This window comes from Peromyscus californicus, unplaced genomic scaffold (genome assembly GCF_007827085.1).
Source record: "Peromyscus californicus insignis strain IS unplaced genomic scaffold, ASM782708v3 Scaffold_12__1_contigs__length_115047231, whole genome shotgun sequence".
Lineage (NCBI taxonomy): Eukaryota > Metazoa > Chordata > Mammalia > Rodentia > Cricetidae > Peromyscus > Peromyscus californicus.
This window is the reverse complement of record NW_026294413.1, coordinates 36,932,008-36,946,419: the sequence shown is the minus strand read 5'-3', so window position 1 is coordinate 36,946,419 and position 14,412 is coordinate 36,932,008. Positions and strand designations below refer to the sequence as shown.

The 14,412-nt window shown below is 36.2% G+C and overlaps 1 protein-coding gene across 5 annotated transcripts in view; it reads left to right on the top strand.

The window, feature by feature from the left end:
• Positions 1-14,412, top strand: part of Tdrd3 (tudor domain containing 3) — a 157,614-nt gene that overhangs the window by 85,422 nt on the left and 57,780 nt on the right. For 4 of the 5 annotated variants that reach the window (XM_052732615.1, XM_052732619.1, XM_052732618.1 and 1 more), the window contains 6 exons: positions 734-875; positions 3,613-3,684; positions 6,031-6,180; positions 10,731-10,871; positions 11,900-12,056; positions 12,866-12,991. In XM_052732615.1, coding sequence (XP_052588575.1) covers positions 734-875; positions 3,613-3,684; positions 6,031-6,180; positions 10,731-10,871; positions 11,900-12,056; positions 12,866-12,991 — 788 coding nt within the window. The remainder of the gene's footprint in view (positions 1-733; positions 876-3,612; positions 3,685-6,030; positions 6,181-10,730; positions 10,872-11,899; positions 12,057-12,865; positions 12,992-14,412) is intronic. The other variant, XM_052732616.1, reaches the window with a different exon arrangement.

The window sequence follows — 14,412 nt, the reverse complement described above, 5'->3', positions numbered from 1 at the left end:
CAATTATTGCTTATATACTTCCAAGTTGGTATGTAAAATTCTTTTTAAAGTTACTGAATAAATAATTCTCATGTTTCATCTTTAACTAGATAACTAACAAAAGGTTTTTTATAGATTACTATAACCCATGTAGGTGTTAAATTTCTGTGTTTATTTCTGGTTAGATATCTTTTTTCTGTATTAAAATTCAATAATTATATATATTTTGCCATGTATAACAAAAGTTATAAAAAAGAAAGGGAAATATTGTGTTCATATGTGGTAGAGTTGAGAAGCGCTTTCTTGGCTGTAGAGATGTCTCAATGCTAAAAAGCACTGGATGTTTCTCCAGTTCAGTTTCTGGTTCAATTCCCAGCACTCACATGGTGGCTCACAACCATCTGTTCTAGTTCCAGGGCACCTAACTGCATATATGCAGGCAAAACATTCAGACACAAAATAAAAATAAATCTTAAAAAAAAGAAAAGAAAAATATTTTCCTTTTTCTTTACCCCAGCTTTGTGGGGTGTGATTGTTCTTGTTCACATTTGTTGTAACTTGTGGAAACTGAGGTTCATTTTGTTTTATACTGGGTCTTCATTTATCATGATTCATTTGTACTTTATAGCTAGTCCGCTGAAAACTAGTTAGGTGTTAGTGCATTTTGATGAAGTCTTAAGACCCTTTTCAGGTGTGTGGAGGAGCTTCTGTGCAGCTCTAACTTCTGCCTCCCTTTGGGTTTCTCTTGCGTCAGTCTGAACACTCCCCCTGGCACGAAAGTGAGGCTCTCGGGCGTTGTGGATGTAAGGAATGGATTCCTGCTCTTGAGTGACTCCAACACCACCGTCCTTGGGGGTGAAGTGGAACATCTGATTGACAAATGGCAGTTACAGAGGGTAAGTATGCAGTAAGAACGGCTTAGACCGTGGAACGCCAGGGTTTCTGACTGTTCTCTGGAGGAACTTGTCCCATAATGAGTGGTAGCCTTCGTCTTTTGTGTCAGAATTTATGAAGATAGAAAGAACATGATGATCTTAGAGAAACTATCTGCTGTTATTTAACCACATTCTTCCTCAAAAGCAGGTAAAAATTTTCAGTACCTCTTACTTTTTTTTCATGCTTTAAATATTCTTATTACAGTATCTTGGCAGGTTTGAGACTTGTCAGTTAAGAGAAGGATATTTAAAGTCAGATCAATGCTTATGTAATTTTCCAACATCATTTGGAATCATTTCACTTAAAACCATTAAATCAGGTGGGAACTTACTCATTTCCAACACATAGACACACAGGCATGCACTCATCCACCCTTCCCCATGTCAGACACTATTCTATTTTCTGTCTCTATGAACTTGACTATTTTAATATCTCTTTAGACATGTAATATTGTAGTATTTGTTTTTTTTTTTTTTAGATTTATTTTTTATGTATACAGAACAGGGTGCCAGATCTCATTACAGATGGTTGTGAGCCACCATGTGGGTGCTGGGAATTGAACTCAGGACCTCTGGAAGAGCAGTCGGTGCTCTTAACCTCTAAGCCATTTCTCCAGCCCGTATTTGTTCTTTTTTGTCTGCCTTATTCTGTATAAGTAATGGATGTCAGAATTTCTCTCCTTTTATAGGCTCAATAGTATTCCACTGTTTATACCACATTTTGTTTATTCATCTGTCAGTGGGCAGTAATGTTGTTCCTAGCTTTTGCTCACTATAAATAATGATGATATGAATATGGGCACACAAATAAAAGCTGCTCCCACTTCTTTTGTATGTATACTTGTTGAATTGCTGTATTCTATGGTAATTTTCTTTTTATTCTTTTAATAAGCTTCTGACTTCTACACTGGTTATTTCTCATAGTAGCTACTCCATGTATGTGAAATGGAACCTCTTTTGGTTTCCATATGCATTTCTCCAAGGCTTAGAAGTGCTGAGTCTCTTCTTATGAGATTGTTGTTCACGACTGAACTCTCCATGCTGTGCTTTCTGTGTTGTCTATCCAAGCAGAAGCCATGGCTCCCTTCTTCCCTTAGGAACAGCAGTCTGATGCTGCATGCTGTGCTGGGTTTTCTATGGTTGTCTTTATTGGCCAGGTCACTCATTGTGTGTACAGAGAGATTAGGTAGGTCTGTACCATCACCAGTGCAAGAAATCGAAGTCCTCTAAGATGTTTTTAATTTTTCATGTTAACAAGAGCTGTTAATTTATGTTAGCTTTTAAAGGAAGTTTTAGTACAAATTGAATTGATTTATAGCTGTTTGTATAATCCTTTCCTTGTAACTAAATTGAAACTGAGAAAAGGGCCCCTAGATAATCATATATATGTGCCTTGCTTGTTTTCTTTTTAAATTAAAGAGATTAATAACTTCCATGTAGATTGTAAAGAAATATGGCATCCCTGTCCCATTTTTATTATGCTGTGCTCATTAAGCTGATGTTATAGTTGCCATTAGCCTTATTTCTCAATCTGTAATTTACATGAACTGTATAAGAGTGTTTACATAATTCAGGAACTCTAGAATATGTTAAAAATGAACAAAATGGATTTTAAAAAATGCTTAGTGACACTTTTACATTGTATTTTCATCATAATATCTGTAATGGTAAGTTTTAAAAATGCACAACAAATTTAAAGTTTAGAAGATATATTTAATGAGTGCTTAATGGATGCATGTTAATACCTTCAATGGGAAGGATGACTGAAAGGAATTCTGTTTAGTTTCCTCTGGCCCTGTGGAAGGACTTCACAATATGAGAAAGTGCTTTTGGTAGGGGACAGTTTTCTGCCCATTTTTACAACACATTGATGTTTTTCTACCTCTAATTAGGCAAGCTTGAAAATAAACTGAAACTGATAAGAGTTTGGATGCTTGTGTCTATTAAGTACTAATCAGAGGCTGGGCAGTGGCTCAGCGGATACAGGGGTTTGCCTTCAAGCCTCGTGACTGGAGTGTGATTCCTGAGATCCACAAGGGCGAAAGGGAGAATTGACTCATGCAGGTCATCCTCTGACCTCCATGTGCTTGTGCTTGTGTGTGTCTGCACAAACACACACACACAAAATACTCCAAAACTTTTTAAGAAGCCAGTTGGTTGACTATTTCTTCAAAGTATGAATTGATGCAAGATAATTTGACAAAATATAATGGAGTGACTTTCCCTGTTATGAACTATAGTAATATGATGTTTAAAGTACTAGAAAGCACATTTATCAGTAATGATTTTTTATTTAGTAAGTATTATCTAAAAATTTCATTTTTGTAGAAAAATTTAAGGCATTATTAATCTATTGGTTGTGTGCTTCAAAGTAAAATTGTTCTTGCCAGAGTTTATTTTCTATGAATTGACTGTATTTTTGAGGAACTCTTTTTTTTCTCCAAAGGACACAGCTTGAAAAATATTTCTAAAAATTAAACTTGAATGTAGTTTGGTCAGGAGAGATAAGAAACAAATCTTTGCCAGGTTACTGAAATAAAGACTATAGAATTTCATATTTTGTAGTTTGAAATACTTTAAAGAAGGCTGTTATGTCTTAAGATTCTACACTAAGCAGTGCATCTCTGGTGCATTTACATGTGGCTAGTGTGTCTCTGTGTGTGATTTATGTTTTATGACTGATTATGTATTCAAACAGAGCTTATCAAAACATAATAGAAGCAATATTGGAACTGAAGGTGGCCCACCTCCTTTTTTGCCTTTTGGACAGGTAAGGACTTTCTTCCTGGTAGGTGGACTCAGTCAGCAAAGACTGCTCTTCATTATGCTAAGCTGTGTGTGGTTTTGTGCCAAACTATTTACTCAGACGCTGTGGCATTCCATGGAACTATGAAGGACAAGGAATTTAATAATTTTGCTGCTACCCCAAAGATTGAAGCAATTAAGAGTTCTGTATGAAGAACAAATTACAGCTAACTAAAATAGGTTGATGGAAAACAAGTTTTAAATGAGAATTTTAAAAGTAAAGAGATTAAAAAAAATGCCAGAACGTTCCCCAGAATTCTTTTCTTCAGCCTCCATCTAATTCCTCATCTCAGTCAGAAACAATTTTATTTCTAGCTGATGTTTTCAACTGCGGTAACCGGATTCTTCTATAGAAGCTAAATAATTCAATGTCTAGTCCTTAATTTTTAACCCTTTCTCAGTTTTCTATTGCTCTAACAAAAACACTGATGAAGGCAACTTTTAGAGGAAAGAATTTAATTGGGGCTTACAGTTTCAGAGGGTGAATCCATGACTGTCATGGTGGGAGGCATGGTAGCAGGCAGACAGCATGGTGCTGGGGCAGTAGCTACAGCTTACATTTTGATCCACTAGCATGAGGCAGAGAAAGTTACCTGGGAATGGCCTGGACTTTAGAAACCTCAAAGCCCACCCCTAGTGACACACTTCCTCCAATAAGGCCACACCTCCTAATCCTTCCCCCACAGTTCCACCAATTGAGGACCAAGCATTCAGGCATATGATCTCATGGGGGCCACCACACCTTTCCTACTGCAAAGGAACTTTGAGGAAGGTCTTGAGTTGGCCTGTGTCTTGTGTCTCCCTTTCTGTACACAACATGGAGTTATGTTCCCAGCAGTGTCCTGCACCTTCTCTTGCTTCACCCCTGATGAGGCTGAGGGGAATCCCTGTGTCTTTTGGCTTTGGCTTTTTTTTTTTTTTTTTTTTTTGACACTGGGGAAGTTTTTAACTGTATTTGCTCTGTACTTTTCTTAGAGAATGTGAAGGGGAATTGGAGACACAAAAGTAGGAAGCTGAAACCAACATTTTATTTTGTATTTTGTTTTATTTGAATTTTGTTTGAAATTTTGGTATTAAAAGATATCTAGTTGATATGAAGATATGGGATAGAATCAGTTGACTGACATCGTCAAAATGATTTTTATGAGCTATAATCAGAATTAAATTAGAGTAATTCCTGTATCATGTGCATTTTTAATTATGTAAAAAAGATGCCCCCCAAAAGATAAAAGTAAATAGGAAGTTCAGTGTTGTGGTCCATGTTAGTAACATTCTGCCTGTAATAAAAGAGATAAGAATTAAAATATTATAGTAATTTATATTTGAAAATAATACTTGACATCTGTATAAATTTACTTTTTCCTCAAACATTTGTAAAATTTCTTCCTTAAATTAAGATATTAAAAATGACTTTTTTCCTAGAGCTACTTACTGATTTTATTGTTATCCAGAGTTTGACATGTGTGTTACAGTTTTGTAGGAAGTAGAACAAAGGTTTCGTTTCAGTGGTAGTATTGTTTTCATTCATGCTGACCAGTTCTTGTGCAGCACTGTGCAGGATTGTAGGCTCTGTGGTGATAGAAATAAAATAGCGGGTTTATCTGGGAGGAGGAAGCTACTGTATTTGTGTAACATGTTGGAGAAAATTTCCTCTCTCCCCTTCTAGTTAAGTTAATGAGCTGCAAAAAACCCAAACAAACAAAATCCGAGCCACTTCAGAGAACTTGTACTGGGGTGGAGATGAGAATTCAGGGATTGTTTTCTGACAGAGACACCATTAGTAAATTATGAGATTGAAAATCAAAATTAAAATTAAAAAACCCAACACATGAAACTTTGGATCTTACTTGGCTCAGAGAGCGTGTTTTTGGTCTTTGACTTACATGTTCAGACACATTTTGTTACATGTTAACAAGTATACTGTCTGGTGGTGTAATGTGGAAATTGAACTCTTAGTTACAAAACCAAATTTACATGGTTTTAATTAATGTAGACAGCTTGAAATCTACAGCTGTCTTAAAGTTACTACCTTAAAATGAAACTTGGGTCTTTTATCTCAGTATGTTTTGTAAATATGTGGCCTCATTCAGGTGATGCATGTGTACACACACACACCCTTTAACTTCTATTTATTTAAAAGTTATGGTGTAATCAGCTTCCTACTTTTTTTTTTTAATCTGTTGGATGGAGTGGTATTTTTGCTCTTACCAATGGAAAGAAATGTAAACGTTTCTTTTGAAGAACTAGTGCTTTCTATAAAGAACTATAATTTCTTTTGGAATTCCTGAATGATATGAGTTTGTTTTTCCAGAAGTGTGCGTCTAATATCCAAGTGGACAGCAGAGAACTGGATCGAAGAAAGACATTACAAGTGTCACTGCCTGTCAGACCTGCGAATGATAATGATGAGTTTGAAAAGCAAAGGACCGCGGCGATCGCAGAGGTCGCGAAGAGCAAAGAAGTAAGGGCCTTCCACAGTTTCCTCCCGGTGAAGGCAGTCTCCGTGGTTACTGGTGGTCACTGTTGCCTTTGTCGTGACTGATGCCCCCCTGTGCTCACCTTGCTCTCCTCACACACTGTAGGAGTAGAATGCCGTCCTCTGGGGATTTAAGGCTGCCTGTTGGATTTGTATGTTCTTTTCCAAGTCTTGGCAGTTCTAGTAAATATTCCTATTGGCAAGTCATCCATCCTTGTGCCCCTTTTCTTTTTTAATGAAATAACTAAACACATTTTTCTCTTACATCATATCAGACGGTTTTTTGTTTTTAGTTGTACTAGTTACCACTTTCTCAAAATATTCTCCCTCTACAATAACCTGCTGTGAAAAGTAAAACTTCGGAGAAATGAATTATGAACCAGGATCAACTAGTATATCAGAAATATGTCTTGTTAGCATATTCTTATGTTAATTAGTTACAGCAAATGTTAATCTTAGGACTGTATGTGTTTTTGTAACATACTCATGTACATGCATATACCCTCTTACACCATAGTTAGCTAAGTCATTTGTTTTGAATTTCTTGCTTTCTTGGACTAGATCTTTTTCTCTGTTGATTGATTTTTTTCAGATTTTGATGTGAACTTTTGTTATTTGTTGGTTAAATTTTTTTATTCATTAAAGTTGAAATAGTTCCCTGCATTAAGAACACAGTGAAGGTTTGTGAATAATCACTTTTCTATTTAATTTCAAACCTCCACCACAAAGCTTGCTGATGTCCTTCCTCTTTCTTCCTATCTCCAGTTTACAGTAGGGTTGAACACGAAGCCTCTGGAATCAGCCAGCCCAGAGCAGGTCCTGCTGACAGTCCTGAATTCAATGATGAACCTTTTGTGCCTAATTTGCTTCATCTGTGCAATTTAGGAGCGATAGTGAACTGCCATGGGTGTTTTAGGGTTTAAAATTGGTCATCCTAAAACCTCGATAGTTGCCCCTATATGATGCACAAATATGACACTTTGTGATGGTAAATCACTAGTGTTGGGATTCTTCAGTGTGTTCTTCATCTGAAGGCACTTATGAGCATTAAATGGATTTTGTATCATTTATATGAAATATATTCATTTCCCTCTAAAATATTAAATGATGCTTTAGATTTTAAAACTTAGAAGACAGTATTTGGTATAACCTGTTCCATTGGTTTACATGTATTTCAAGCTTTCCTCCTAAAGGTTTTGTTTTCTATAGTTTCAAGTGTCTGTATATTGGAGTCTATTAGCATTATAATGTACTTCAGTTTTTGTATTGTAATTGATCACATGCTTTCTTCACATGTGTAAAGAATCACAGCTTTCAAGGACTGAAACATTTCAAAACTCCTCAGTGTGTGTATAAGATTGTTGAAGGCTAAGTTAACTTGGGCCTTGTCCAGTATTACCCAATAGCAATTTATAGAGTAAATTGCTCTATAGCATTGTATATATACCTATATCTCTGTGTGTATATATGTATTATATGTATATCTATAGCTCTGTAACATAATAGATGATCTATATTGTAAATAACAAGATGTACAAATAAATTTCACACAGCAGTTTTTAATTAGACCTTATTAGGCCTTGGGATAATGGAATTTGATCAATGATTTGAAGGAGGTGAGAGAATTAGCTATGTGTTATAGCTAAGGAAGAATGATCCATGAAAGAGAAAGCTACAGAAAAGGCTATAAACAGGAACAGATGTAAAAGAAACAGCAAGGTGGTCCTTGGATGAAGCAGGAGCCGAGGTAGAGGAACATAAGGAGAGATAATGGAGGTCAATTGCAGGATCTACAAACTGTTGAAAGACAAACTTACTGCTTAGAAATGACAAGCTTTTGCATGTTTTGCTCACAGCAATAACATCAGCCAATGGGTACTTGAAAGGACTTCTTCTGGCTGCTTCATTGAAACTGCTTGTAGAGAAGGAAGATTGGGATTGTAGACAAAATGGGAGATTGCCAAATTGATTCAGAAAAAGAAGTTATCTGATTGTAAAGTTGGGTCTGGAACAATGAGAAGTGTGGGCTTGGAAATACAGTAAGATTGATAGGCAGTTGTGATGGCCTGAGGAATGCCTAGTCCACGCACCATGAAGTTGCACTGGTTCTCATTATTGGTTTGTGAGTTGTAGCTCTCTTAAATATTTGAAACAACTGTAACATGAATCTTAAAAGGTCTTACTAATAAAAACAAACATGGAGCCAGGTATTGGGGTGAATACTGAAAGATCAGAGAAGCAGAATAAGCCACATCCAACCTTTCCTTGATAATTTCTCAGCTGATCTTGTTTCCTCAAACTGGAAGCCTCTGAGTCCTCATCTGAATGGATCTCAGCTGAACTGCTGCTAAAAGTCTAAAAGCTTAAAGCCTCTAGTTCCTGGTTTTCACGCCTTATATACCTTTTTCTTCCTGCCATCACTTCCTGGGATTAAAGATATGTATCACCAAGCCTGGTTGTTTCCAGTTTGACCTTGGACTCACAGAGATCTGGATGGATCTCTGCCTCTAGAAGACTAAGATTAAAGGCGTGTTTGCCACTGTTTTCTGGCCTCAATGTCTAATCTAGTGGCTGTTCTGTTTTCTAACCCTAGATAAATTTATTAGGATACACAATATATCAACCACAAACAATTGTGAAAATGCTATTCTCCTGTTTTTAAACTCACAAAATGTAAATAAAATAAATCTGGAGACTGGGATTATTCATTGCCCCCTCCTTTCCTCCCAAAAAAGCAGTTTTGGAGTTGTGGAATATAAATCTTAATTTGAACAGGTCAGACTCCAGACTTTTTAGGTAGCTGTGTTCTGCGAAAACAGTGATTGCCGTCTGCCTTAGAGGACTTGCCCTGTGACAGTTACTGATGTAATACTGTCCTGTTGATGTTGTCCTTGAATCCTCCCAAGATTGGTTTTCTCGTTCCTCTTTTAAGGACAAAAACCTTGATATGCAGTGAAAGGCTAGTTCAAAAGCTGTGTTTGGCTGTGCTACAGTTCCTATCTAATGAGTGTCATGTTGTATTTATATAAGTCACATTTTTAATCAGTTAAACAAGTAATGACAATGAAGACTTTTATTTTTGCTGAAATTCCAGAAACCCAAAATTGAATACTAATGTCTAGTGATGTGTCTTTCATTCTTGAAGATACTGTTTAACCTTTGAGTTTTATCAAATTTAAATAGCGGATTCAAGAAATACTAAAAACGTTGACCATTCAGCTGTGGATCCTGCATGGAACTGGACTAGGTCCTCTGCAAGGACGAGACAGTTGTGTAGCTTTTCTGTTTGAGGGGTCCCTGACAGTGGGAATAGGATCTATCCTCCCTGGTGCATGAACTGGCATTTTGGAGCCCATTGCCTATGGTGGGACACCTTGCACAGCCTTGATGCAGGGGGAGGGGCTTGGATCTTCCTTAGCTGAATGTGCTGGGCTTTGCCAAGGAAGGACTTGCCATTTCGGAGGAGGGAATGGGGTGTGGGCTGTGGGGAGGGCTGGGGGGAGGAGGGATGAGGTGGAGATCTGTGGTTGGTATGTGAAATGAATAAAAAATTTCTTAATAAAAAAGATAAAAAATTTTCATTAATGTGTGTCTAGCATGAATTTCTCATTTTTCAGATTCTACTTAATATCTTTATCTGGTTCAAGATAATTTCCCATGTTACGTAAATTAAGATGCCTTCTTACTATACATTACTTAAAATATATTTTAAACAATTATTTTTAATAAATCAAGTTTTAACTTTTATTTTTATCAAATGTATCAGCCAGAAAAAAATATTATATAAGATTTTTGTTTTGATGATGTTTAGTTATCAGCTGTGCGATGCTTTTCACCCATGATCTTGTATCTTTCCTGTCAATGATCTTTATGGTCTGTTTTTTTCATAATTATTTTGAAAAGACAAAAATGACATTAAATCAAGTTTCAAATTTATCCAAGTAAGTCAGCAAAATAATGAATATATAGACTCAGGCTTTTATATGTAGTTTGTAAGGAATGACATAGGATGATTATAAATAATAAACAGATTTTACTCTGGTGTTCACGATATATTTACTTTCTAAGTTTATATAATGATACCATCAGAATGTGAGATATTTTAAATTGTTGGTCAGTTTAGTACTTTATTCAGAATACCCTTGACTTGTAGATGCCTGGACCCAAGACATATTCAAATATTTTACTAGAGTAATGTGGACAACTAATCTTTATGATGTTTCTGTCACCTCATTTCAGTCTATATTGATGAACATAGAGGTTTGTTTTGGTGACTTAACTAAAATCTTGTCATTTTTTAAAAGTTGCCCTGCCTGGGCTTATAGAAAGAAAATATTATGGCTTGTAGAGATTTATTCTCTATGCTGTTTATAAATATTTGTTGTTTTATTTTTACTTGTGAAAAATAACTAAGCTTTTAAATCATTGATTTTTCCAGCTTTTTAAGTAACATCTTGGTTTGTGTGATTATTTTACTCTTTACTGTTTATTTTGACTGTTTACTTTTGTCTGTTTCATTTTTCTCTTATCTGAAGACCAAGACATTTGGAGGAGGTGGAGGTGGTGCCAGAAGTCATCTCAGTATGGGTGCTGTCAGTCACCGAAGCAGGGAGGTTTTACAGAAGGAAAAGCCTTCCAGGTCAGAGAGCAAACATGAAGGGGTCTACAGAGAACTGGTGAGCTCAACAGTCGGCGCCGAGGCCAGTGTGCTGCGCCTTGAATACCGTCAGTCTTTCTTTGAATGCTTTTTCTTTGCATCTTTGCTGTGTGAATTACATTTCTTGTTGTGGATGGGCAGCTATAATCATTACTTTTTTTTTAATCATGAAAATTTATGAGGTCATTTTTTCTGCACCATATTATTTTCCTAAAAGGTTATTCTAGTATAGATAATATAAGCTTTCTTTTTTATTTATTTTTTTAATTTTTTAAAAATTTTCAATGGAACTTTGCGGTAATACAGATTCTTCCTTGATTATTAGTGTTGAAACAGTAAGTTGGAATGTTGTGTTACTGTGACAGTTTTCCCATAGCTATTGTCGACTTTTGCTGAGCTGTGTAGATCTTGGACCTGAGATCTAAGGACCTGATAGAATAAGGTGGACTACTGTCTAATGCTGTAGACGACTTTATTGAAGTTTCAGTGTGCTTTTATACATGAATGTAACAAAGAAAGCAATGATCCAAGGAAGGTTGTTTGAGTCTGGAAAAACCTGATCAGAAAAAACATGGAAATAAATCCAGTAAGCACATACTAAATATTGACCGAGCAGCCCTTTCCCAAAACTTTCTCAGGACAGACCAATTTAAACACATTGGCATCTGGGAAAGCAGGAAAGCAAGGCAGAAGGCCGTATGCAGAGTTGGGTACACTGAGGACAGCACTCAGCATATCCTTTCTCCAGATTGGGTTCTATAGCTCTGTTCCAATATCCAACAAGAGTAAACATGTCTTATGATTGACGGTGAGTGTTTAACACAGGAGGCCCGCAGTCACAAAATGTACCTGAGGTCAAAGGCCCTCTGCCTTTTTCCTGGAGCCTCTCACAGTTCCCCAAGGCATCGCTCACCATGTGTCATTCTTTGACCATGTTCCGACTGCTGTGAGTGAAGTTTTGAGTTAACAGACAGTAAGTAGTTAGAATGGATACCTGACTTGATGTGCAGTCATTACTATAACTTTCTTTCTCTTCATGCCTTCCAGGTTGATGAGAAAGCTCTGAAGCATATAACAGAAATGGGCTTCAGTAAGGAAGCGTCCAGGCAAGCACTTATGGATAATGCCAACAACCTAGAAGCAGCATTGAATGTACTTCTGAACAGCAATAAGCAGAAGCCTGTTGTGGGTCCACCTCCTAGAGGTATAGTTCATGTGCCAGCAAGATATGTGATGGGCCAAGGCTGAGCTTTATGCTGTGAGGGGTGTAATGTCAGGTAACATCGTGGTTCTTAGGAGTAGGAAGCTGGAGCCATAGAGATAGTTGCAGGCTGCTTCCCGTGAGTGTCTCTTATCTCTAATAAACTTTCTAGTAGTGTCTTTCTAGTAGAGTTAAGTGAGAGAGAGAGAGAGCGACTGTGATATACACTAACTTGTTCTTGTAGTTATTTCTAGAGCTGTGCCATTTTTATAAAAACTTAAGCATTCTCCAAACTTCCCAAAATTAACCAAACAGGACCTTTAACTTGGTTTTACTCTTCAATCATTACATGGTTAAAAGTGGTATCATTTGAGAAACATTGAGAAATAGCCTTATACATATGATTAAATAACCAGACTGCATTTAAATATGTAGAGTGGTACTCTAAATGTTATGTGAATGTGTGAGATACCTTTAAGTTATAGCAGTGTTTACAGTTTTATTTTGCACAGCTATAATTATGCTAAACTTGAGTAACTCAACTTTTTTTTTGTAGAAAGAAAATACATTTTAAGTTAAAATCTTTTTAAATTAAAAAAAGTGATACGTATTTATTTCAAGTCTAAGACCCATGATCATTTGACAAATTGCGGATAGATCATGTTGAGGAATAAAATTGCCTCCTAGTAACCTTATTTAGAGCATTTTTATTGGATAAGAAATAGAATTCACTAAAGATGGTGAGAAAAAATGCATGTCCAATCCTATTTATGAGATTGCTGATGTGTATGTATGTGCTTTTAAACCTTAAGGTAGAGGGAAAGGCAGGGGTCGTGCACGATCTGAAGACGAAGAGGACCTAGGAAACGCAAGGCCATCAGCACCAAGCACATTATTTGATTTCTTGGAATCTAAAATGGGAACTTTGAATGTAGAAGGTAGGCTAACTTAAAATAGATTTAAAAATGTATCCATTTCTTTTTAAAAGACTAACCTCATTTGGAGTTGTACAAAATGATTCCTATTCTGAATGGTTGTTTAGAGTTTTTATAGTGAATTTTGTTTGACAAAAACATAGGAGAAAGTTTTAATTGTTACTTTCTGAAAACAAACGCCAGCTTACTTTGCTCCTAATTGTATGTTGAATAATACTACCAAACTACTCCACCCACAACTTTAATAGACAGCAGAGTTAGATGTGTAAACAGATGGTGGTGTTGGAAAACTTGCTGTGGCATAACCTTGTATCATGACCATCATTTGTGAAATTGGTCTGTTTCTTTTTGCTCCATGTGTACATATTCTATGAAAATGTTACTGAGAGTATGCTTTCACAGTGCAATATTTCTTAACATGATGTACTGTAATGAGTAATATTAATACTGGAAGGAGAAATAAGTATGTTAGATATGTATCTTTACAAGTGTGGAATATGGTAAATGTTTCAAATACTGTTTTAAAAAGATTAAAATCGGTTTTTCTTTCAGATTTATTTCTTAATTCAGCCAAATAAAAATTTAAGTGTCTGTATTCCATGAAAACCAGTGTTTATCACTAGATTATATATATACATACATACACATATCTAGTTTATAGACTACACATATATAGAAAATACATTGGACTGTTTGAAAAGTCCCTGTTTGACATAGACAGTTTCTGAGGGTAACAGGAGAGCAGAGAGCAGTGTCTGCTGATCTCTAAGGCTGACACCTTAGTTCTCCATTGCTGTGTAACAAATGACTACACAGTCTGTAGAAGGTTTTTTGGGCGGTGGTGTGGTGGTCAGCTAGCCCTGTGTCAAGTTCCTCTTACAGGCTCACTTGCTGTGAATTGTGATTCATTCTTTGTAGGTGCAGGACTGATGTGCTTTTTACTTGCTTCTGATTCCTGGGCTGTTGTCAACTCCTACAAGTGGCCTTCACGGTGCACGAGGACAGGACTTAGGCAACATAACATGGTTTTACTTTTACATGGTCAGCAAGGGAGTGAATCTCTGCTGCATCTTCCCTCTGTCCTGGCTGACCTCTGGCATCCTTCACAGTGCCCATTCAAGACCTCTCTGAATGCCTCTAATACCTGACTCCCATATTCGCATCCTATGGTGACTCCTAAATCATGAGTTTGGTTTTCTGTTTCTTTTTAGTTGAATTGAATATGTAATTCATAATTCATCTGTGATTTGGCATATGGAAATGAAATATTATTGTAGTTATAAGTATGCCAAATCATATCTGATTATCATATTATGATATGTTCTACTAAGTCCCCTTATTTTTGTTCGTTTTAAAGTTTATATTAAGTAAATGATAACATTCACTAAGTAAATGATTAAATCCTCTTTAATAAGCATTTCTAA